The sequence below is a fragment of the Ipomoea nil genome, unplaced genomic scaffold (genome assembly GCF_001879475.1).
Source record: "Ipomoea nil cultivar Tokyo-kokei standard unplaced genomic scaffold, Asagao_1.1 scaffold2036, whole genome shotgun sequence".
In the NCBI taxonomy this organism is placed as follows: domain Eukaryota; kingdom Viridiplantae; phylum Streptophyta; class Magnoliopsida; order Solanales; family Convolvulaceae; genus Ipomoea; species Ipomoea nil.
The window spans coordinates 4,361,245-4,388,658 of NW_017618464.1; the positions used below are offsets into that span (position 1 = coordinate 4,361,245).

Consider the following 27,414-nt stretch of genomic DNA (forward strand, 5'->3'; position numbering starts at 1 on the left):
AAGATTTGGCTAGGAATTAGATCATCCCTAGTCTTTTTCAGCGCCACCCTCCCCTCATTTATTTTTACCCTTCAACATTGATGGTAAATTAGAATGAGGATTGTTTTGGTTAATATTTGCATAATTGGGAATAAAATTGGACAAATTTGATAGTTTAGAAGTAAAATAGTGAAGTCTTAATAGTCGATAACTTAGATATTAACTCACATAGCATGTTATAGTGTTTTTATTTGTTTGTTTGTTTTTTAATAATAGTTTCTATCGAACTTGAGTTTTGATTATCGAATCATATTTTGCAAATTCTCTCAACACTTGCGGCTCCATTTATAATGTTCGTATGCAAAACCTTACGAATCAAGAGACAAACTGGAAATTAATGGAAATAAGAGAACGAGAATGCAAAAACACTTTTAAGAACATGAGCACAATGGTATTCTTAAGTTTGAATCCCACCTCACAACTCCTACCCCTGGGGGCTAGAGGAGTAACGAAACTGCGGATGTAGCTCAACTAGTTTATAGACTCCTAATGCATACTAATTCCTACAACAAGGCGAAATTTATATCTTCTTACACCCTGTGCTTCCTAACAAAGTATAAATTTTGAGGTAGTTAACCAGTTGATGAGCTGTACTCGAAAATACATGGAGATATTATTTGTTGGAAAAAATAGCTTACAATGACATATTAAGTGGTTATTTTGTGGTATAATTATTAGTGGAGTCCACTTCTAATTTGGGTCGGGTCAATTCAGGTTCTTCGTAGTGAGACGAAGATATTGATATATTGTACGCTCAAAATGGATAATGGATGAATGAGATATTGATTCTCAAAGTAAACCCATTGAGTTGGCCTGGAAAAATGAAGGGAAAAAGTGAAGCTTTTGTTCCACATTGGTTTGGGAAGTCGGTTTGCACCACTATTTATACAAGAGCACTTTTAAGACTTATTGAATTGTATAGTATAGATGCTCTCTCTCGCGCGCAGGGGGTGCAAATCAAATCCCAAAGGGAGACTAAAAATGTTAGGTTGATTCAGGCTTGAATTCGTGTCCGCCACGCCGGCACAGCACGAAACCACACCTACCACAGTTGTGAAGATTAAATTCACCCGTTACGGAATTAATCTTACATTAATTCTAATTCTGAATTTAGTCTCACTTAGTGGCATGCTGTTTCAGGAGTTACAAACTGATTTTGAATCAGTTTTGAATGCCAAAATCAATGCTATTCACTCCAACAATCCTATAAAAGGAGAAGTAGAGCAGCAAAATTTTACACAACACAGAAAATATGTTTTCTCTCCAAAACACTCTCTGCCTCTACTCTCTTCTTTAGCCAATTGTGTTCTAGCCTTGCTCTAATCCGCCGGGTTCATTGTTTGGGTACTCAAACAATTGAATCGTTGTACGTTTTATCCTGGAAAACCTAATCTACAACGCTCCTAGCACTTGTGGGAGGTAACATATAAGGTTTTAAGGAAAGAATGTTTCGCTTAACTCGTACAAAACACCCTTCCCACCATACACGATCATCCTTCCCAAATTTTTCCTTTACAAATAATAATCTTTTCGTAGGATTATTATTGGGTATTTTACAACCATATATCCAACATTATTACTATCTAAGCAATAAGGGGTGTTGTGTTGGGAGTAACCTCAATCAAGTTGGTCAGACTATTAACTTGATAATCTCCCCCCTCGTCTTGGAGGCATGCCTTACTGTGTGCCCTTTGGAAATATAGAAGAGACATTTTATATGGGTTATTATAAAATCACAAGGCACTATAGTTGATGATAGTTGCCATTTAGCCTCTAGAATGATTATATATTTCTAGAGTGGTCTATTGTTCTTCTTGAATCGATTAGCTATGGACAAATAAATGATATTTCTCATCTATTATATAAATATCCTGGGCGCGAGCTTATTGTTCCCTTTGGAAATATAGATTAGAGGAGATATTTTAGATGTGTTATAAAATCGCAAGGCATTGCAGTTGATGACGGGTTGTCATTCAGCCCCTAGAATGATTATATTTAGAATGGCCTATTGATCTTCTTAAATTGATTAGCTATGGGTAAATAAATGATATTTTTTACTCACTAGACTAATGTTTTGAGAGCGGACTTACCATTCACTTTGGAAATATAAATCAATGGAGATATTTTAAATGCGTTATAAAATCGCAAGGCATTACACTTGATGACTGGTTGCCATTCAGCCTCAAAGAATGATAATACTTGCGAGTTACGACAACATGTGTGCTGTACATGAAATTACGTTAATCCAATTAAGAATCACTACATATTGTGTGGTTGTAGTGGGAGTGGATCGGACCATCTGACAATTGAGAATCACATGTTTCAAATTTTGTGTTATCTTCTTGTGTTGTGAGTTGACGACAGTTCCACGCACTGTCTGCCTCATATGCCTGTCCTCACCAACAAAACCCAAATTTTGAGTGCACTTCACTTATGTGCCCTAACGCTTTTTGAAGATCCATCCGACTATTACTCTATTAGTAATGGCTTCAAAGTGCTTGTACTAAGCCTAGACATGTCAAAATCTTGATTTCTTGCTTCCCCTCTTCATTATTTCATTTTGAAATTAAAACAAATATATTATCAAATCCATTGACAGTTGATAAGCGGACTATTAATAAATTAATTAAAAATATCTGGGTTAAGTTTTCTATCTAGTAATAGTCGAATTTTACGTAATGAAATCCAATTGATGATGGGAATACCTTATAATGTGTATGTGCATGCATGCGCACACATATATAGGTGGACGACTCACATCCTGTAAAAGGTAAGGACGGATCTCAGTCAATCATCATAGTTCATCAATGTTTGAGTATTTTTGTAAAAATAAAAATAAAAATAAAAATACGAGGTCAATTTTATAATTATTGCAAAATTTTAAGTTTGTAATATTTATAAAATTGGTCCCATTATTTTTTTTCCCCTTATTTTACCGCAACCCTTTCTTAATTATTATTGCCAACACTTTCTTAGTCGAACACATTGCACATAGTTTTCTTAGTGCGATTTACTTATTATTCTGTGTGGTTTGTGAATTTTTACACAATAGAGAAATTTACCTAATATACACTCTTGAATAGTAGTTGCGGATTTTCTTGTTACTCAAAAAAATAAAAAGAAAAAGATAAGTTAAACCAACATCAGAAAAGATTGAAGTGCAGTGGAAAGCACTGTTAATTTGTTATATTATTTGTTTAAATTAATGTAATAATGTTTTGTCTTGAGTTTTATTTAACTCAGAAATAGTAACCTCGTACTAGTGTCTGATTCTAGGAACCTAAATTAAATTTTCACCTCTCTTGTAGCTTATATATATGTTCTGTCTTCTTCAGCAGATAACTAAGGTAAAGCGTTGATCCAAATAGAATATTTTAGCCTCTGATCAATGTAAAAAATATATATAATCATTATTCTATAATTAAAGATTTTATAATAAAGTGTACGTTATTATTGCACATTGCACAATAAATAAATAAATAAATAAAAAGGAAAGAAATACTATGATTATCCCACTTTTAAAAGTGGGTGGACCAACAAAGGTTCTTTCATATCTCCATTCCCATTTTCAATTGTGGTGATATTAGGAATCCATAAACAACATCTCCAATAGATTCTGCTACACATGAGAAAGCTTCCCCTTCTCCATATTGGACATAAATTGATAGGTAAACACTTAAAGATGTTTTTTTATGGAGTGGAGGGGAGGATTTATGGGTAGGGAAAACTATGGGGATGCGACCGTGCCGAGGCCATACCTATTGTGAGGGCTATAAAATGGGCGTGAGAAAGGGTGTTCGGGATATTGAAATTCAATCGGATGCTAAGAATGTAATGAATTGGATCTATGAGCATACCATATTAAGAGATCTAATTCGAAGTTTACTTGAGGCTGCTTTCAATTGGGTGGACAGGTCGGGTTGGAGGATATCCATTGTGCAATTTACCGTGAGCAAATTAAAGCAGGGTGGCGGATGCTCTTTTCTATCTTGGGTATTTAACAGCAAGCCAACTTGGTGGAATTGAAAACTTTCCCTTCTTGTAGTGTGGGTGACGAGTGTCTGTAGAGCGAGGGAGAGTGTCTAAGCTTGGGTACGGTCTCCCCCTCCCATCTTGATAAGAAAAAGAAATGTTCTTCCCACAATGCTTTGTCGGATCGGAGTGTGGGGCCTCTTAGGGTTGGGGATTGAACCTTTTGAGAGAAGAAAAAGAGATGTTTTTTATAATGTGTACAAACTTATCTGTCTTAACTTATTGGATACTAACATTATAAAAACTTTCAATTAATTACAATAAATATATTTGAATGATGTTGTGTACTAATAAAACAAAAGTACACAAGAAAAAAAAAAAAACACATTTCACTGTCATCTGTCCACCCTTTCTCTCACCTAAAAATGCAAATAAAAGTCCACATTGTACATTTGTACTACATTAATATATTAGGCATGTTTATGTATATATGAAAAATTTTAAAGTCCTAATCTGAATCGATGTCTTTTATATATGGTATAATTTTAAATTAAATGGAGAACTTTAAATTTATACCAGTATTTTTAAGACCATCTCCAACCTACATTACACCAAAATACTAAATTTCTCCACCAAATATCATATGATATGATTCATATCAAATAGAATATTCTCACACCAAATTTTATTCATCTCCAACCCATTTACACTAAAACACCAAAACATCAAATTTTTATACTAAAATAATTTGATTTCTCAATTATTAGTTCGAATTTAATTAGTTTACTATAATTTAGTTCGAACTTAATTAGTTTAATATAAAACATAACTTGTGATGTAAATAATAATTTTTATTAATTTTTGTTTCATAAATCAAATTTAACAATATTTTTGAAAATTTAGTTTATTCCACAATAATAATATAGCATAAACCATGTAGTACATTTAACATAAAACATGTATTTGAAAATTTAATTAATATATATTTAATATTAGTCTTGTTTCGATCGCCTCAATGAGACATTTAAAATGGTATAATTTATATTGAGTTAATACCCAAAATCGTCCTCGACTATAGTGGTTTTTCTCAATTTCGTCCTAAACGACTTTGGTGACCTAATATCGTCCCAGACTTTTGTGTTTCGCTCAATTTAGTCCTCCATTTGTTATTCCGTCAAATTGGTGTTAAATAAAGGGACAATTCAGTAATGTCAATATTGATCTCTCTTTACTTTCAACTTGTGAAGTGCGAAATTCCTCTTTCTTGTACGAATTACACCCAGAATTACTCCTGGGCCTGCAAATCAAATTTTATATTCGCAGTTTTAGGAGTAATTCTGGGGGTAATTCGTAAAAAAAAAGGATTTCGCAGTTCACATGTCTATGAGTAAAAGAGATGTCAATATTAAAATTACTGAATTGTCTATTTATTTAACACCAAATGGACAGAATAACAAATGAGGGACTAAATTGAGAAAAACACAAAAGTCTGGGACTAAATTGAGCGAAACACAAAAGTCTGGGACGATATTAGGTCACCAAAGTCGTTTAGGACGAAATTGAGAAAAACCATTATAGTCGAGGACGATTTTGGGTATTAACTCAATTTATATTTATTATTACAAACTTTAAATATAAGTATTTAACAAAATACAAAAAGTACATATAAAACAAATAAGGATACATTTGGAATTAGAAAAAGAAATAAGGGTATGAACGTAATTTTGTAGCCCCTCCCACATTTGCCGTTGATGAATAGTGCCGCACCACTGTTCATCAACGCCAAATATTTTGGTGTTTTGGCGCAGGGATGACGCTAGTTGGAGCTCAACAAAATGGTGGGATGGGATTTTGGCGTTGATTTTTGCAGATTTAGTGTCCCCCTTGGAGATGCTCTAAAGAGACATTGATTTTGATGTGTATATAGAAGAATGTTCAAGTGAGAACAAACCTTCTTAGTAAAAAGTACAGATTAATTGCATCCGTCCATTTGTGATAATCAAATGATGAAAATTACAGCAAAATACAATGACATTTATGTAATTATTACCGTGCGTTTAGAATCGCTTGATAGTGCATTTACAAATAAGTGATAGTGCACACAAGTGTGTGCACTATTATTTATCATGAGTGCACTATTACGCATTTATCAAAATTAAACACTTAATAATTACAAAAATGTCACAACAGTTTCTCCCCTTTCATACTTATTTTCCAACGTAATTGTTGCTCAACCTAGATAGATGTAATTAATCTACACATTTTTCTTTACAAGAAACTTATTCACATATGGTCATTCCCTTCTTTCATATGTGTGTGTGAGGGTTCAAGTGTGAACAATCTCTCAAGTAAAAAGTGATAACTGATATGATTCATCCATTTAGGTTGATCAATGGTTGAAAGTTAGGCTCCGTTTGGAAAGCAGTAAAATAACTTCTGAAAAATGTTTTCTAGAAAATGAGTCATTTTTTAGAAAATATTTTCCTTTTCTGTGTTTGGCTGCACAAAGAAAAATTGTCTTTATGTGTTTGGTTCATTTTCCGGAAAATGAATAGAATTGTATACTTCAACATTTTAATTCAATGATATTGCAAAAAAATGTAGAAACCAGTCGGCCAGACTGGTTTTCCAGAAGTTTCCGGCCAGGAAACCATTTTAAATGTCAGATCTGGATAAAATAGCCATCAAAAAAATATTTTACTATCCGAGAAAATTCTTTCTGGCGCAGTTGAAAAAATAAATTTGGAAAAAAATACTTCCTGGACTCCTTTTTGCTTGATTTTTTTTTTTTTGGAGAACCTACACTTATATAACTTGATATCCAAAAAAACATTTTGGTTGAAAATATGTTCCAGTAATCACAAAAAATTTCGTTAAATTCTTGGTAGTGTGCTGTCCAGAAAAATTATGTCTGACGCAATTTAAGGGAAAAATTCGAGAAAATTACTTCTATGCATTGGATTGATATGAAAATTTGTGTGTATGTTATAGACTTACTGAACTTCATATCTGGAAAAAATTGTATCAAAATTCATTACCAAATACTCCAAGAAAATTTCACAATCTAGATTTTTTTTTTTTTGAATTTTCTACCCAGTTTCTTTTATATATATATATATATATATATATATATATATATATATATATATATATATAATTTTATAAAAGCTAACTATAACCTAATAAGTAATAAACATAACCCTAGTTTAATGTTTTAAAATTCTAGACTATGGACTTTATAGTTATTGTTATGTATTATGTAATAATAATGCCTAATGTTTGATGAACTATGTCTTATGTTAGTTATGTAACAAGTTATTTTAATTATTTTTAGAGTGTACAAATAGTAAAAGTTAACAAAGTATCAAACTAACAACATAAGAGTTAAGAACCCAAAAAAAAAAGAAGAAGTGACGGGACCTGCGGGCTGGGTTAGTAAAATCTAAGCCCGCCAAGGAGCGGGCTTTTTTGACACGCCCCGCCAATCCGTATTGACAGTTCTAGGCGTGAGGAGGATTGAGGCATGAAGAGGGCGGGTGGGGGGGGGGGGGGGTGGAAAATGACTTCCCAAAAAAAAGGAAGTCATTTTTCCCTAAAACATATCTATTTTCCTTTGATTAAGACATCATTTTCCATTGACCTCATTTTCTCTCCTTTTGTCAAACACGAAAATCCCGGAAAATATTTTGCAGAAGTTATTTTCTGGGTTTCAACGCACCCTTACTGAAAAATAAGAGGAAAAAGGGCATGACAATATACACAAAAATATACCCGGCGAAGTCTTTCTCTCTCATCTTTTATACCTTTTTGGGTCACCATGCCTTCCTAATCTAACAAGATTTCGGCCAATCTAATTCCACCCCCACTTGGACCAAGATCTATCTAGTAAAATGGGCCCTGGGGCCATGTCCTCATCATGTATATATATGTGTATGTGTGTGTTCTAACCAATTAAGTTGCAACAAGTAAATTATTGTTGAGTATTGTAATGTCACTAGACGAACGAATTCAGCACGTTTGCAGTTCGGAGTTTTAAAAGAAAAAAAAAAAAAGCTAGTTGGGGTAGGGAGGATGGCCATTTAATCCGGTCCTATCCATTTATTAAACTTATATGCATGGAAAGTTGTGGCTCCAATAGTTTTTATAATAAAAGATGGAACAGCTCAACAGCACACTACCTTGAATACCAACAGCATATGGGGTCACTGTCGTTGTTTGTTCATGTCGGCGTAACACCTCGAAAGGTGAAAGGATATATCAAATTGAATCACGGCTCTCCAATTATAATCAACTTCTTAATATTTCATTGACATTAAAAGTAAGTTGAGCTGACAATTGAAAGCCATTTAATGTTTGTAGGAATTAATTGTAGTAATGGCGACACTTAATTGTTTGATCAGGTTTGAACCCAAACCCAAACCCAAACAATCCCTCACTCATGCCTTTGAAATGAGTGGAGGAGATAGATCGCTAAATGTGACTCAGCTAAGTTACAAACTTCTAAATATTTATGCATTAGTGCTTTTTGGTCATTGATAAGATTTGAATTATGGTTTGTTGGGTAATTTCTTGTTGGTATACCCCACAAATAATAAAAAGATTATTATTATATGAAAAATATAGGCAAATATTTGGAAAAGAAAGGATGAAAGATTCGGTTTAGAGGTTAGCACGAGTTTGAACGAAATTGTTCATTTCCTTAAAACCTTATTTGCTACCTTCAACGTTTGAGCACCCAAACTTTGAACCCAGCGAACTAGAGCAAAGTTTAGAACACAGTAGACTAAGAGAGGAGTAGAAGCAGATATTTTGAAGCTAGAAAACAATTGTCTATGTTCTATATTTCACTATATTTCATTCATTTCTGCAGATATGATGAAGGTGGCCGCGATTCTCTGGGTTATTTGGTTTTCATGGAATGAGGCAGTATGGGGGAACATCATTCCATCTTTGTCTTCCATGCAAAGCCATGTGGATGCTACATGTTTGTTGTGGATGCAGGCGTACGGTCAGGCTGGAGGTAGCAGAACTGGGTCTAATCCACCGGTCTGGAGTCCTCCCCCAGCGGGCTACCTAAAATGCAATGTTGATGCAGCTATCTTCACTAACGGTGCAGGAGTTGGTGTGGTTGTACGAAATGAGGAGGGTAAGTTCGTAGCTGCTTATGGTGCGAAGTTAAACTGTTTTAATGATCCTTTCATGGCGGAAACAATGGCGGTCAAGGAAGCTCTCAAATGGTTGAAGATCAATCACTTTAATAATGTTATTCTAGAAACTGATTGTTTAAATTTCTGCTCAGCTTTTAATTCTGTTGCTTTGAACCGTTCCTATGTTGGTTTGATTGTAAGGCAATGTCGAGTGCTTGCCTCAGACATTGGGAACTTCTGTGTTCGCCATGTCAACAGGTCAGTGAATCATTTAGCTCATGTCTTACCACGGGCTACGGATTCTATGTCTGGCTTAGGTTCGCGGTTCACTGTGCCACCAACCTGTATCTCATCTCTTATTGATGCTTAATGAAGTTTCATATTTTCCTTTCAAAAAAAATATTTCACTATGTTAAATTCTGCTGTAACTACTATTTCTTATATAGGAGAAGATGGTGAAATAGCATTTACTTACGCATTCAAACCCATGTTCAAAACCTTCAAAACAGATCATTGAATATGAGGATTAATGCTGTAATTCAAAATTGGAATTAATCTGAAATTAATTCCGTAACAGTTGAATTAATCCTCCCAACAGTCATTTGAACTGAACAGTCACGAACCGTTCTGAAAATGTACCGGCGGTACAGGTTCGTACCGTACCGGAAATGGACGTGTACCGCACACCGCCTTAAAAAAATTCAGTTTTGATTGTTGTTAACGGTGTTATGTTGTGCATAATTTGAATTATATAGTTCATTTATTCTGGATATATAGTTCATTCATTCTGGATATATAGTTCGTTCATTCTGAATATATAGTTCAAATTATGCACAACATAACGACGTTAACGGCAAACTGAATTATTATTTTTATTTAAGCCGGACGTCAAAACGACGTCGTTTTTGCAACTTTGTGTATCATGCATGGTGCACACGGTTGCACAGCATAATTTGCCCTAAAATTGAAATAAGGAATAAGATTTGGAAGTATATGTAGTAGAACTCTTTGACGTTATTTGGTACAGTAGTAGCCACTGATTGCGTTGCTATGACAAATGTTACATTGTACGATCAATTATACAAAGGAAAATATTTGGTGTACTCTCATTTTATACTCCTAACTTGTACTCTCTCTCACATGTTCTTGATGTAGACACTTTTCTGTGGACCCACATGTTGAAAATAACCAATCCTGGCTTGCCACATCAGAGAGTACAAATGAGGGAGTAGAATTTGGGAGTTCATGTAGTAGAATTCTTATACAAAGGCTATATTGTTGCCTTGTTGGATGCTGGGTGGCTAGGCGTTAGGTTGCCGCCTTGCCGGGGAGGATGAGAGTGGCTGCGCTGCAGCTATAAGCTACTACTTCCGTTTTTTATGTGTCTGGTTCAGTTAACAAGGCTTGACTGAAGATATTTTTAATCCAATTTTTTATAATATTAAGTTTAGTATTAGTATACAAAATTTATATATTTAGAAAATACACTAAAAGTACTATTAAACATAAAAAATTAAATTTAAAAATAAGTAAAAAATAATAAAGAAAATAAACAAAGAAGAAATAGTTGATTTGATCCATGTATAGTAATTAAGTAAGACAGATAAAATGGGACAGAGGAGTATAAGCTAAGCTATAGACATAGAGAATTAGGTGAATGTTTTTAAGGTTTAATTTGTAGTCACCCACTTAATTTATTATTCTATTAGATATTTTACTTCTTTAATAAACAAGACAAATTATACAAAATATAGTAAATGTTTATTTTTAATATATTGAAGGTATACAATATATGGTACCTTAAAAAAAAGCATTCAATATATTAAAAATGTACTTTATGTCAACTCGCATCTAAAATCCCAACTCGCCCCATCTTTATTATGTGGTAACAAATTATTGTATAAGATACACAATTTACATACTAAACGTTCGCAATTTACCTTTTAAAAGTTCACAAATCACAATTTGTAATTACCCTATATTGTATTCACTAATTCCCAAAACTTAAAAACACAATTTATATGGGAAAATGGCACTTTTTCCCCCTTTGTTATATACTTATAGCACTTTTTCTCCCTAAATTATTTAAGTGGCAGTTTTCCCCCCCTGATATATTAAATGGACATATTTACCCTTAAAATAAATATTTCATTTATTTTTCTTCTCCACCAAATTATAACCACGATTTGAAAAAAATAAAATACATTAAGTGTTGAATTTATAATATTTTAAAAATAAAAAAATAAAATTTTAAAAGAAAGTTTGAACCAACCGTTCAAATTAGATCCAAAATCGTGAACCGACGGTTCAAAATAAAATTCAAATCGCGATTATATATACTTATATGTAAGAGTCAATATAAATGCGGAAAAAAAACATACACTATTTGCAAATATTATAATTCTAATTTAAGCTATTGCTAGTAGTTTTTCCGATTTGAACCTCCGGTTCACGGTTCAGGATCCATTTTTTTCCAGTTCACGATTTTAATAAACGGAAACCCAAGTATTAGGTTATGTTATGAATCATAAGTTTATAACCGAAGTTTTTTAATTTGATTGCTATAGTGTTTGGTTCAGTTCGAACCGAACCGTGGTCATCCCTACGTATAAGCAATAATTTGTTGAAGAAGATAAATAAATAAAATATTTGTTTTAAGGGTAGAAATGTCCATTTAATATTATCAGGGGGAAAAATCGCCACTTCTATAATAATTGAGAGGGCAAATGTGAATGCATGAATAACTCAGGAGGAAAAAGTGCTATAAGCATATAACACAGGAGGAAAAAGTGTTATTTTCCCCAATTTATATTTTAAAAGTTCACAATTTCAATACTAAAAAAAATGCAAACCTCTCGAGCATGCAAAACATTCCCCTGCAATGACGAAATAAATCATCACTTGTGTTTACTGATAATGTATGTTGTATTTACTCAAAACTTGAAATGCAAATCTCATGGTCATTGAAGACACACTCCTTATATATGTATTTCAATTGTACATAATCTGTGTATTTTCCAAACTATGTGAAGCATATGATTTGATATGAACTTAAACTCCTTTTATAAGTGATAAGTTAAAGGGTATTGATATCGTATTTAATGCTAAGTTATGGGATACCAAAGAGACATGATCTTTAACAGGTAAGTAACAATAATGTTTATATGAAATCAAATGATCTGGATCGTAATTCGAATCGGCTCTATTACTATATAGCTCTTAAATGCATCCGGCTAAATTCTTCCGACCAATACGCCGTCATTTTTATTGGGCGATCTGAAAAATTTATTCCTAATTTTTTTCTTCAAAATATCTGACTTTTTTATATATAAGATTTCATCTTGATTTAACCCGTCTCACAAACAAAGATTGATGAGACGGTCTCATCCAAATTTTTACCGTTTTAAAGTGTTAACATATTGCATGAATATTGATAGCTTTGGAGTCGTTACACCAATAATGTGTACTTTTCCGTTATCCACATCAGCAGCTAGTACCAGTACGTTTCTAGTTTCTACAATATACTGAGGAGTTTTACTATATAGATTCCCAAAATTCTACTCTCTCATTTATATTCTTTGAGGTGACAAATCAGAATTGATTATTTTCATCATGTGGATCTACAGAAAAATATTTACATCAAGTGCATGTGAGAGGAGTACAAGTTAGACGTTTAAAATGAGAGTACACCAAGTATTTTCTTATACTGAAAGTAGTGTACGTGATAAATGTGTGAATGTAAGTAAGACAAATCCCACACAACTCCCAAATTGGCCACATGTATTTCATGTGTTCTCCTCTCCCCCTGCCCCTACCCCCACCCTACCCTACCCACCCCCATCCCCAGGGTCACTCTCTTAGCTAGTCAGCAACTCAGCCGGCCCATCCTCAACCTCCATTTCCCACACCCCTACCTGCATGCTTTAAATATATAGACATATATGATATATATCTCTCCCTAGCAAATTCAAGACCCAACTAACCACCCAATAGTCACCATCGATCGTACTTGATTTTAGCGACGACGACGACGTAAATCCGTTGGTTCCGACATGAACTGCCCGCGAGATTGGCCCGAGCCAATCGTCCGCGTCCAATCGCTGTCCGACAGCGGTCTGGGCACCATCCCCGACAGGTACGTCAAGCCGCCAACAGACCGGCCGTCGTTAACCGCCGCCGCCGCCGCCGACGTCAACATCCCGTTAATCGACTTCCAGCAGTTTCTCGACGGCGACGGCGACGTAAACCCCGCCGTCCTGGAGCAGGTCTCCGAGGCTTGCCGGAGCTGGGGGTTTTTCCAGGTGGTGAACCACGGAGTCCGGCCGGAGTTGATGGACCAAGCCAGGGAGGTCTGGCGCGAATTCTTCCACCAACCCATGGATGTGAAAACCGCGTACGCTAATTCTCCGACCACTTACGAGGGTTACGGCAGCCGGTTGGGCGTCGAGAAAGGCGCCATTCTTGATTGGAGTGATTACTATTTCCTTCACTATCTCCCTTCTTCTTTGAAGGACCATAACAAATGGCCCGCCTTTCCATCTTCTTTAAGGTACCCAAAATTTTTACACAATCCAAAATTGTTAATAATTTACTAATTTTAGTACTGTTTTATCAAAATCAATTGTTTATTTATTAGGGAAGTGATTGAAGAATACTCTGACCAAGTGGTAAAATTGTGCGGGAAATTAATGAAGATTTTGTCGATTAACCTCGGACTACACGAAAGTTGTCTGCAAAAGGCGTTTGGAGGGGAAGACATTGGAGCTTGTTTAAGAATAAATTTTTACCCAAAATGTCCCCAACCGGACCTCACCCTCGGACTCTCCTCTCATTCCGACCCCGGCGGCTTGACCATCCTCTTGCCGGACCAGCACGTCGCCGGCCTCCAAGTCCGCCGGAACGACCAGTGGATCACCGTTAAACCGGCCCAGCATGCTTTCATCGTCAATATTGGGGATCAAATTCAGGTAACTTTCAACTTTTTGCTTTGATAGATTTTTTATTAGTGTTTTTTTTTTCTTTTTTCTTGGAGTTACTTGCTTGCTATGGACAAAACATGATCACATGGTGGGCTTAATTACGTTTTGATATAAAATATAAATGGCCACTCCCTATTTAAAAATTATTTAACATTAAAATATAAAATAAAGAAACAAACATTGTAAACGTGCGTATATTTATCTTGTACAAAACGTCAAAATACGTAGAATATATGGAACGTAATTAGATTATATGACAATTTCATTCTTTTTTTTTTTTTTTTTTTTTTTTTTTAATGATAAGGGAAACTTACAGTTATTATCGTGTGCACTAGGTAAATTTTACCTTATGACCCTAACTAGTAAATGCCCACAATAAGATAAAAAAATAAAATCATTTTTCTTGCCCGTCGAAAAATAGCATATAATAACAATATATATGATTTTCAAATATATATATAAGAATTCCCTTATAATTATTATATTATTATAATTATATAATATTGTCATGTCGATGTCTGATAGCTACATAGTTTCCAGCTGCATTCATTTAATAGAGACTTTACTATAAAAAAAAAAAAAAAAAAAAAAAAAAAAAAAAACCAGAAATAAAAATAATAAAAAGTGTTGCTTGTGCATTGTCTTGTCGATTTTCCAGAAAGATTTAAGTATCAAGTTGCAAATTTTGAAAATTGTCCCATCACGTGAAGTAGTGTCACAAGAAAATTCGTCCACGGAATTCACACACAAACGAACGAGTTTCGATCACTACGAACGCATATTTAAGTAGCAATGATAAGAGAAAGTCATAATTATTAATTAAATGTGTGCATTATATAAATATATTTTTGTACAATAGCTTATAAATTACACATAAAAGGTAAATCATATTAAGAAAACGTTATGATCTTTTAGTATGAGAATCGTGTTCCATTCACTCAATCATTATTATATGTTATGCATCAAAAATAATCAACAATAAAGTTGGTGTATACTAAATTATTATGATTTGTAATTATATTTCCTAAATAGTGACATATGAACAACTTTCTAGCGTGATTACCTCTCTTGTATGATTTGTAAGTTATAACACAAGATCATGATTTATTCTACACACACTCTCAAATAACGACTATGAATTTCCTTAACACCAAAAAAAAAAAAAAATCTTAAAAAAATATAAGAAAACGTTGTTTCTAAATCACATAATTTTCTTAATGTATATCATTTCATTCACACAATTCGAACCCAAAACCTAGCTTACTTAATAGTTAATAGTAATAGTATTCTTTATATTCGGTCAAGGGACACACGTGCGTGTGGCTTTGGGGGGGGGGGGTGTTGGGTGGGGGTGGGGGGGTTAAGGCTATATATACACGTACCTATATTTGCTTGACACTCAACAAATGAGGTGTATTTAACTATCTTTTGGAGCATGAAGCAACATGGCGTAGTCAAATGAAAGAACTATAGAGGGAAAATTAAAAGGAAATTTTTTAAGGAAAAATTTTTGCTTTTGGTTCCGTAATTATTGTACATGTATCAAATTTGATTCTTCACTATTAATATTTTCAAATTAGGTACATGACTATGTAATTAGCAGTACGTATCGATTATACGCTAATTAGGTTGGGTACGTGTTCTTCTAAGATTGGTTACTTGCTCCATTTAAGATAAAAATTATTTAAGGTTATATTAGTTATGTTTGTGTATATTTTTTTTTTAGTACTACGGGCTCTGTTACAATGCAGTATCTATTTCATAACTATGTTTTTAACCTACTGAAGCACAAAAAGTCAATACTGCCCCCACTATTATGTTCGTGTACTTAATTATAAACTTAATATATTTATGTAGGTACTAAGCAATGCAGTGTACAAAAGCGTTGAGCACAGAGTGATTGTTAACTCAAATGAAGAGCGTGTATCCTTGGCATATTTTTACAATCCAAGGGGAGAGTTACTTGTACAACCAATGAAGGAGCTCATCACACCGGAAAATCCACCATTATATCCGGCGATGACGTTTAACGAGTATAGACTTTACATAAGGACGAAGGGTCCTAGGGGAAAATCACAGATAGGGCAGTCTACAAAATCGCCAAGATAATACACATAAGTATATATACTTAGTGTCATTAATTAGCGTTAAATAATTATTATGTATTGCTCAATGCTCATTCCAATTGATTGTAAATCTTGTAGCCTTATATATATGTATAAACAAAAATAATAATAATTAAATGAAAAATAAAAGTAGAAAAATCAAATTTTGGATGGCAGTGTTCAATTTGGCCTGGTAATGTCTTTTGAAATGTCCAAGTACATCTATAAATCAAAGAATGTTCTTTTTACAATGGAGATGCATGAATTCAAATCATTAATTATATAATGGACCAATGTTCATGATATCTATTCTGGGGTAGAGTACGTCTATTATGCACATTTTAAATCATAATTTAAATTATGTACTTATAATTAATATACTATGTACATTCGATTTATTTACCTACAATATATATATATATATACCTTCAACATGTATATAATCTATTAATTGTAAATATATAATTTAGATCAGGGTGGCAGGGTCCACGATATTATTTGTACATGAATTAAATTTGTAACATTCTTTTATAAATATAAAATAAAAAAAATGAATCATTAAACTTAATGCATATATCAATGATTAATCAATTAGTCATTACTTTTTAAATAATTAAAGAGTAACAGCATGTTTGGATCAGGGAATGAATTTTGATTGAATAAGAATGATATTCCCTATGGAATGAAATAGACAAAGAAAATAACAATTGTATTTTATATTATTATTTGATTCCATGAAAGAATAGACTTTAGGAATGCTATTCTAGTATTTGGTTAGTTTAAGGAATAGATATGGAATATGATTTTAAAAGATATGAAAATCCAATAATAATAATAATAATAATAATAATAATAATAATAATATTATTATTATTATTATTATTATTATTATTGTTGTTGTTGTTGTTGTTGTTGTTGTTGTTGTTGTTGTTGTTGTTGTTACATAAGATTTTTGAATAATATTATTTTATAACAACTACAGTAGTAAAAGAAAATACTGACGTGTAAGTTGTTCACAAACAAAATATTCATATTCTAATTACACAAACTTTAATTTACATTCACCTCATATGGACTATTTGTTAAAATCTAGTTTTGCTTGTGTGTGTTGGATCAAATGTGAACGTGTTCTTAGGAAAAAGCTAATAATCAATCTCACTCTTGGATCAAATTCGATTTAAAAAAATGTGATGGTATTTTTGTAATTATCATCAAGTTTATTATGCAAACTTGAACACTAAAAAATCGATCTGCATTTCTCATAATTTTTTTAGGTTTGCACATTTAGTATTAAAATATTGCACTTGCAAAAATGCGAAAGTGCATTTCACTTAGGGTTTGGATTTTAGAGTTTATGCTGAGTTTTTGTTTTATTTGATTTTATTTGGTTTAGAGGTTCACTTTTTACTGCTTAGGGTCTAGCATTTGCGGTTTAGATTTAGAATTTAGCCTTTTCATGGTCTTTTTAAAATTTATCCAAGATTGCATATTTAATATTTACAGAATGCATATTTAAGTGTTCAAGTTTGTAAAGTGAAGTTGACGATAATTACAAAAATATCATTGCATTTTGTTTTTTTAAATCTGATTTGATCCGTTCGATTTTTATAGATGTAAAACTGAGATTGGTTCTTGTGAAGGTTGAAGAGCTTAACCTGAAAGAGATGCAATTAGTGTCGTACTAGTGATAAAAAGGTGTTTTGATAGGGATAAATAAAAAATTTAATGCTAAACAACTAATGAATTTAGGTCATTCTTGAGAACTCAGGAATAGCCTAATACCAGGGGTGGCCTTAGAATCACTATTCTCCTTGCAAGGGGATAACTCATTCTCGAAAAAAAAAATGTTATAGAACTATATCCACATTAAGTTTATAAACATTAAACACATAAACACATCGCTAATTTGCCTAATTTTATATATATATATATATATATATATATATATATATATATATATATATATATTCAAATTGAGGGGCTCTTTGTGCCAATAAACAAAGGTCTAACCTTTGTATTCAACTGAGCTATCATGATTTACACCCTCATAGATATTATGTCAGTCAAGGCGTGAAGGACCCTTGAGGGTGGGGATTCAACCTTTGAGTAACAATAAAACATATACCCAAACAATGAGAATTCCTTCTTTGAATTGTGATACTAAAATAGAATATGATTCTTTCATGAAAAAAAAAACACTAATTAATAATTCTCATCACAAAAATAATTTATTGTTATTATTATAAAATATATATAATCACTAGGGTGAATAAACATTTTATATATACTAAATACCATTCCCATTGAATATTAAAATAAAAAATAAAAATTTAGTGGGAAGTTGATTATTCATTTTTGAAAAAGCATGCATTTGATTAAGGTGACAGGCGCCATGCCTTCATTATTAGATTCTTATCATATATAAAATTATGTCTAATATTATTAAATCATGCTAGATAGCTAGGGGATGCTGCTATAATTTTATTATCATTTAATAATTCCTTAAAGTCAAATGTTACGTTCTCACTGACAAGTGCCAATCCTAAAATTGTATACATTTAATTCCCAAATCAAACATCACATGTTAGAATAACAATGAGTGTGAGATGTGAATCAGATACTAGTGTCTTTTGTATCAGATAAAATCACATATTTTTTTATTTAATTATGGGGGTGCTATCTATTGGGGTCTTTTGTAACATGTACAATCATATATCTGTGATTGCGTTTTGAGGTGTCAATCACATACTAGTGTTTTTTGTAGAAGGTACAATCACATATGCAGTGAAACTTGTCTTAGCTTGTAACTCTAGTCGTCAAAGAATCATAAAAAGGTAAATTAGCCTAGCTAGGTTGTCTATAACTGAACGGCTCACACCACGAAGGTTAATCTCTTATCAGAGATTAAATTTAAAAGCTTATTAATTTTGAACCAATAGTACACCCAATTTGACTGAACTTGCCTACAACAATAATCATATATATATTTTATTACCTACCACAATTATTGTTATAACAAGTGTATAAATAGTTTGTGCTTTATACATGATTATATCTAGTATAACCACATATATTTTCTGTATAAATAAATAATCGTAATTTAATAATAATATCTTTCACTAAGAAAAGATAATGGCTTTTAATTTGTTTGTGCTTTTATGTATTTATTAAATTAGTTTTCAGACATGAAAAGTACGTATTCAACGACCCAATAATTAATCTTAGCAACTTTGGAATTTGGTTCTTCAAATTATCCATATATTTAAATTTTATATGATTGAGAATGACTTGATCCCAAATAGTCCTAAGTATGATTTGTTAGGGATTTGGATTTGGTCCGATCCGGATGAGATTGAATGTTTCCTATGAAACAAAAATATGATGTGTTATTTTCTCCGTCCCCTTCTTTTAGATGACAAGAAGAAATAATTTCAGTCACTATTTAATTTAAAGATGTGTATTGTATAAACCTTAATTCATAAATCACGTACACATGCAAAGTATATCGTATTAAAAAAAGAAAATTAAGTGTAACAGACTCAACTGAAAAAATGTTGGCACAATTTGAACTTGAGATATTCTAATACGAGAATCATGTTTTATAAATTTAATCATTCATTTTAAAACGTGTTATTTTCTCTCTTATCTTTATGGGTGATTAATTGCCTTCAACTCTTCAAGTGCATAAATTATCATTATGTGCAATAATATAATTAAGGGTGAAATGTATTTTTAATTAACCTTCAACTTTTGGCTACTAATAAATTTGGTATACTTCATTATCACGATGATGCAAACATTATATCACCTTATGTTATTTCACATCATTGTGAAAGTGATTCTTTGATGCTATTATATATAGGTCTTTTAATATCTAGGCCTACTGATGAGGATATAATATTTCTGAATGATCAAATAATAAGTCTGTACAGGAATATATATAGTAGCGAATAGTAAACCTAATACAAGACGAATACTAGTAACAATAGATAACAAATACTAATGATAATAGAGTCCTAATACTCCCCCTCAAGCACAAGGTGGACCAGCAACAACATTGAGCTTGCCACACAGAGTGGAGAAACGTGGACCGGGGAGAGCTTTAGTGAACACATCAGCCAGCTGATCCTTTGTAGAAATGAAACTAACTTGCAACTCCTTCTTTGCCACTTTGTCACGAACAAAGTGATAGTCAATTTCCACATGTTTCGTACGAGCATGGAACACCGGGTTGGAACAGAGATAGGTTGCACCCAGATTATCACACCAGAGAGTGGGAGGAGCTGACAACGGCAACCGAAGTTCGTGCAACAGAGAAACCAACCAGGTGACCTCAGCAGACACGTCAGCCAGTGCCTTGTACTCAGCCTCTGTAGACGAACGAGCAACCGTACGTTGCTTCCGGCAGGACCAAGAAATCAGATTGCCACCAAGAAATACTGCAAAGCCGCTAGTAGACTTTCTGTCAGCCGGATCACCAGCCCAGTCCGAATCCGAAAAAGCATGAACCGCAACAGAGGAGGACGAGCGAATAAAAAGACCAAAATGCAAAGTTCCTTTAACGTACCGTAGAACACGTTTGAGCATTGCCCAATGCTCAATAGTCGGAGAGTGCATATGCTGACAGACCCGATTCACAGCAAAAGATAAATCCGGGCGAGTGACAGTAAGATACTGCAGAGCCCCAGCAAGACTGCGATACTGCGTGAGATCGGCATAGGGAACCACAGATTCAGAAACGGGTCGAGTCACAGGCACCGGAGTAGCCAACGGTTTACAGTCCACCATACCTGCACGACTCAATATATCTCGCATGTATCGCTGTTGAGAAAGAAACAAACCACCATCACGGGAGACTGTCTCAATGCCCAGAAAAAAAGACGGAGCACCCATGTCACGAATCTTGAACTCCGAGGCTAAGTCAGTCAGAAGCCGAGTAACACGCGAAGCATCAGATCCCATAACAAGGATATCATCAACATATACAAGCACATATAAAGATACAGAGTCACGAGTGTATATGAATAAAGAAACGTCAGTCTTGGAAGGTGAAAAACCAACTGACGCCAAGAAAGCATGTAACCTGTTAAACCATGCGCGAGGAGCCTGCTTAAGACCATAGAGCGACCTCTGTAATAAGCACACATCATCCGGCCGTGACGGGTCCTCATAGCCAGGCGGCTGTCGCATGTAGACTGTCTCGGCAAGAGTACCATTAAGAAAGGCGTTGTGAACATCCAACTGCCGAATTACCCAACCGCGAGAGACGGCCAAGGAGAGGAGAAGTCGCACGGTTGTGGGTTTTACAACGGGACTGAAAGTCTCAAAAAAATCCCGTCCTGCGACTTGATTGAACCCCTTAGCCACCAACCGAGCCTTGTGCCGCTCAATTGTGCCATCAGCCTTGCGCTTCGTCCTGAACACCCATTTGCACCCCACAACATTCATGCCAGGCGTGCGACTAACCAGACGCCAAGTGTGATTCTGAAGCAAGGCATTAAACTCAAGATCCATGGCCTCACGCCATTCCGGATACCGAACTGCCTGAGAATAACAAGTCGGCTCAGAGACAGTCAGTAGTGCCACATGTTGCGCCGGTCCCAAAGAACGAGTTGCCATAACATGAGACCGAGGCGGAACCAGTTTCACCGTGCGGCGACCTCGCTTGGACGCCTTAGGGGCACCCGGGACTGCCACATCCGGAGCCACGGCAGTCTCGGTGCGGGAATCAGAAGCAGCACCAGCAGCCCCGGAATCCGTGTCCATGTCCGGACGAGGATCCGGCCCAGCAGGGCAAACACCGGAGCTCGCGCCAACCTGAACGGCGCCAACACCCCACGGCTCAACCGGGCGAGAGCGAGAGACCTGAGAAGGTACAGAAGAAGCAAACGGAAAAAACGGTTTCATCAAACCGCACATGGCGGCAAATGAATACCTTGTTAGTAGCAAGATCAAAACAACGATAGCCACGAAACGAAGGCGGATAACCAAGAAACACACACGGAGAAGACCGATACTGTAACTTGTTACGATTATACGGGCGCAACAGAGGATAACAGAGACAGCCAAACACACGCAAGAAAGAATACGAAGGACTAGAGCGATGCAAACGATAATGAGGACTATCATTATCCAAAACGCGAGTTGGCATCTTATTAATGAGATAGACCGCAGTCTCAAAGGCATAATCCCAATATCGTTGTGGAACCGAAGCCTGGGCCAAGAGGGCCAAACCCGTTTCCACAACGTGACGATGCCGACGCTCAACTCTACCATTCTGCTCATGGGTATAGGCACAAGATTGCCTATGATTAATACCCAAAGAGACAAAAGTACGGTGCAACCGTTTATACTCTCCCCCTAAATCAGATTGAATAGAGACAATCTTACGACCATATGAACGCTCAACTAGTGACCGAAACTGCTCGAAAATAGCATACACATCAGTTTTCAAACGCATAGGATAAAACCATACATAGCGTGTGTAGTCATCAACAAACAAAACAAAATAACGAAAGCCATTGACAGAAAGAAAAGGTGCTGGGCCCCAAATATCAGTATATATAAGCTCTAAAACATGCGACGTAGTAGTATTGACACGAGGCAAGGGAAACCGTGAGGATTTCCCAAGCATACAAGCACGACACAACTCCGAACTATCACTAAAACTAGACTGAATAGAACACGAATTTAATATCTGCCGCAAGACACGCGGATGAGGGTGACCCAACCGACCATGCCACACCTCAGAGGAGACACGAGAGGCCACAAACGCAGCGGGACTTGAACGAGAGACAGGCCAAGAATAGAGACCTCCCGAAGCCGGTCCTCTATACAGAATTTCCCTGGTTGAACGATCCTTCACAAAGAAACAATCAGGGTGAAACTCAAAAAAGACATTATTATCACGAGCAAACCGTTGCACAGACAATAAAGACGCAGAGAGCCCAGGAACATAAAGAACATCAGACAACCGAAGCAGTGTTTTAGAAGCGGCTACCGAAGATGAACCAGTACTAACAATAGGTAAACACTTACCGTCACCAACCCGAAGATGATCCGGACCATTATAGGAGACCGCCGAGGACATCAAAGATGGATCCGGAGTGGCATGATTCGATGCACCAGTGTCAGGAAACCACTGCTGAGTATTAACCGAAGCCGTATCATCACCGGAATATGCAACGTGCGCCCGCGGCCCCGGGGCGCCATCATACCGGCGATAGCACGAAGCGGCCGAGTGACCTTCGCCGGAACAAATCTGGCACTGGACAGCCCCGGCGCCACCACGACCGCGACCTTGACCTTTGCCGCGACCGCGGCCTCGGTTGCCGCTGCCACGCTGCTGCCCGCCCGAGCGACCTCCACCTCGCTGAGCCGCCATGGCGACCGGAGCAGCATCAACGTCACCACCATCATCAACACATATAAAAGCCTGCGAAACAAGAAAATCGGATAACTCGGGTAGAGACACCGGAGCACCCCTCGTTAGCGACGCCACCAAAGGGCGATATTCGGACCGCAAGCCCCGGAATATGTACATATTCTGATCTTCCAGCGTCACTGGGCGTCCGGCAAGTGCCAAGTCCTCAATAAGCACCTGAGCACGACCAAGATAATCCGGGATCGAAGCATCCCCCTGCCGCAATCCTTGCAACTCGCCCACCAACCGAAGGGCACGGGCCCGGGTCGTCGAACCGAGAACCTGCTCGATCGCCACCCACAAGTGCCGAGAAGAGGTTTTACCGATGGCGAGATGCATCATCTCGTCGGACAAGGACGAGATCAACAAGGAGAGCACGGCCTTATCTTGACGAAGCCATGCACTCCGAGCGGCGGACGACAAAGCCGACGAGGTCACGGCGGCAGCATCCCCCTCGGCAGGCGGTACAGTAAGGGCAGTAAACGGATGGCACACGGACGTTCCATCGACAAAACCCAACAACCCTTGGCCATCCAGGAACGGAAGAAGCTGAGTACGCCAGAATAAAAAATTGCGGGATGTCAACTTGATGGAAACGAAGTGATGAGCCGAAGAAAACGACACCCCGGACTGCAGGGGTGCCACAAGCGCGGCCTCAGAAACAGTCCGTTCAGAACTTCCAACAGAACCGCCATCAGAACCGAGGTGCGCCATAGAGAGAGAAAAAAACCTGCTGATACCAGATGAGGATATAATATTTCTGAATGATCAAATAATAAGTCTGTACAGGAATATATATAGTAGCGAATAGTAAACCTAATACAAGACGAATACTAGTAACAATAGATAACAAATACTAATGATAATAGAGTCCTAATACTACTAACATGAAACCTGCAATTCATATCGTGGATCAGGATCCACATATATAGGCACATAGCAGTGTGGACTCTGGATCAAAACGATATCGTTTTGATATTTAAACTTTAACAGATTCTGTAGTTTTTCGTTTATCATGTTTTAACATAAATTTTAAATTATTCTAGGTACAGAATCAATACTCATACAGAATTTCATAATACATGACACAAAAACTCACAACACGAGACACATACACATGTTATATATTTACTTATTCTCAAATCTGATTTATGTAGATAATATATGTCATGTAACACATAATTTCATAATATAAGACATAAATTCGTAAAATAAGATAAACAATATGTTGTGTGTTACACAACTACTAATCTATTTTAGGTATAGAACTCATATGCTTAAGGTACATAATTGCATAACACGAGACCCATACACATGTTTTATATATATTTTCTTTAGTTCAAGTACATAATTAATATTTTTTAAGTACAGAATTACATAACATAAGACACAAAAACGCATAGCACAATACATAAAAACGCATGTTATATTTACTTTATTTCATGTACAGAATTGCATAACATGAGACACAAAAATACATAACACAAGATACATATATACACATGCTTTACAATTTAAAAAAAAAAAAAAAAAAAAAAAAAAAAAAAAAAAAAAAAAAAAACTTGTAACGTGAAGTGAACAACAAACGTCGCCGTCAAAATTAAAATTCAAAACGACATCGTATAGGACCAACGTCTACGGTATAACGATTGCATGAAACCTTGTAAGGAATTGAACCAGTATTGTAACAACTAAGAAACGAATTTGGTAGCTATGTAAAAAAGTTAAGGGGATATTTAGTTCAAGTTATATAAAATAACTAAGGTTATATTTGCATGGGAATATAAGATTCCAATGTTTGGTTCAAAGTTATATATATATATATATATATATATATATATATATATATATATATATATGGCTTGAGAACCATAAAAACAAGGCTCTGTGAAAACTGAGAAGCGTAGACAAATACTAGTCCTTATATTGATCTAGCATATTACAATTTTTTAAAGGAAAAAATGAAGGGCCGTTTATAAATATTACAAAATTTGAAAGTTTGTAATATTTACAAAATTGGTCTCTATCTTTTTTCTTTTATTATTTCTTATTTTCTAGCTATTAATCTTATATGAACGGATTAAATTAGTTAACATGGATGTGTGTGCTCTGCGCATGTATACATTTAAACAAAAATCTATTTATAAATTTTTGTTCAATATTCAACAACGTAACAACAATTATATAATTTATAAAATAAAATTTAGACGTGAGATCGATTTATTGTTAGTAATGCAAAGTCATTGTATTGTCATGCATCTTTAATTCTTTTGTATTTTTTTTTTAAGACTAACTTTCATTCACAAAATAACGAGTGTTTAGAATTTGTCTGAAAATATGCCATTTTGTTCTCTTGACCTATATATTATTCGAAAAGAATAATAATATAAGAAAGATCGAATGGGAGAGATACACACGAAGATGTATATTTCTCTCATCTCTTCTATCTCATTCATTTTCTATGCACTTGTTCGAGTGACAATGAAATCATTTTTAGAATAATAATTATTTCACAATATAACATTAATGTACAATTTCATTGGCCTTCAACATTTTTGTCTACCGCCATAATTTGTCTAATGCTTATCATATTTTTAGTACATCTAATGAAAAGATGGAGAATATATGCATTATTTAAGTATCAATAAATAAAAGTTTATGGGTGTTCATGTACCTCGACACCTCGTGTTGTTATCACAGATAGCTAGTTTGGGGTCTTTCCTCCAGTCAAATAATAATAATAATAATAATAATAATAATAATAATAATAATAATAATAACAACAACAACAACAATAATAACAACAACAACAACAACAACAACAACAACAACAATAATAATAATAATAATAATAATAATAATAATAATAATAATAATAATAATAATAATAATAATAATAAAAGTTGAGCAAGAAATATTGTCCTTATCTTATCCAATAAAGCATACCATGTGGGAAATAGATCCACTATAGCACGAGCATAGAATTTTCTTTTTGTTGATAGAATTGAATATTTAGGATGTTTAAATTCAACTGAGAAATTATATCACATTATTATTATTGTGCATGAAGTGCCTAAAAATGTAAATTGCGTCCCCCATTGGCTTTGCAATCAGTGGTCTAAAATGCCGAAAACAGTTCAAATATACTACGGAGTAACTTTTTAGGATTGATGAGTTAAATTCTATATTTTGGTCAAATACATAAACAACCATTGAAGGTGGACATTGTCCTTGTCTACCTGTTATGCTTTATCATCATAATTTGAAATACAAAGTATATGATGAATCAGATCTTATATAAATATATGTCTATGTGTTGTGTTTTATCATCTCATCCATCCAAATCTATAATTACTTTTAACCTTGTAATATTTATAAAACTAACCCTTTCATTTTCTCATTATTTTTCAACAACTTTCAACCATTAATATAACCAAATGGATGAATCAAATTAATCCTCACTCTTTAAATGCGAGCCTATAAGATGCGTGATTTTCCTTCTTAAGGTGTGTGATTTTCCTTCTTAAGGTGCGTGGTTTTTGTGCTCTGTGCTTAAGGCACGTTAGTTGTTAAAACTTAAGGTGCGTCGGTCTAAAGCTTTTTGTGCGTGATTTTAATTCTTAAGGTGCGTGGTCTGTGTGCTTAAAGTGCGTCAATTGTAGAAACTTAAGGTGCATCAGCCTAAAGCTTTAGGTGCATTGTTTTCCTTCTTAAGGTGTGTCTGCTTAAAACTTTAGGTGCGTAGTTTT

At 34.9% G+C, this 27,414-nt stretch overlaps 2 protein-coding genes and 1 long non-coding RNA gene across 4 annotated transcripts; all 3 read left to right on the top strand.

The window, feature by feature from the left end:
• The first annotated feature begins 259 nt into the window (after positions 1 to 259).
• On the top strand, positions 260 to 16,413 carry LOC109147666 (flavonol synthase/flavanone 3-hydroxylase-like). Of its 2 annotated transcripts, XM_019295283.1 has the most exons (4): positions 260 to 271; positions 13,152 to 13,707; positions 13,795 to 14,125; positions 15,995 to 16,413. In XM_019295283.1, the coding sequence occupies exons 2-4, from the start codon at positions 13,211 to 13,213 to the stop codon at positions 16,244 to 16,246; spliced, it is 1,080 nt and encodes a 359-aa protein (XP_019150828.1). In that variant the 5' UTR covers positions 260 to 271; positions 13,152 to 13,210; the 3' UTR covers positions 16,247 to 16,413. The 2 variants fall into 2 exon arrangements, with proteins under 2 accessions (XP_019150828.1, XP_019150827.1); XM_019295282.1 differs by lacking the exon at positions 260 to 271 and having other exon boundaries at positions 12,999 to 13,707.
• On the top strand, positions 8,386 to 9,528 carry LOC109147828. Its single transcript, XM_019295485.1, has 2 exons — positions 8,386 to 8,539; positions 8,882 to 9,528. Exons 1-2 carry the CDS (start codon positions 8,386 to 8,388, stop codon positions 9,526 to 9,528), a joined length of 801 nt encoding a protein of 266 aa, XP_019151030.1.
• Positions 16,414 to 16,822: 409 nt separating the features above from the next.
• On the top strand, positions 16,823 to 25,466 carry LOC109147922. The gene is made up of 3 exons (XR_002048733.1): positions 16,823 to 16,836; positions 20,815 to 20,819; positions 25,390 to 25,466. It is a non-coding gene; the product is annotated as an uncharacterized LOC109147922 (long non-coding RNA).
• The last annotated feature ends 1,948 nt before the right edge of the window (positions 25,467 to 27,414 follow it).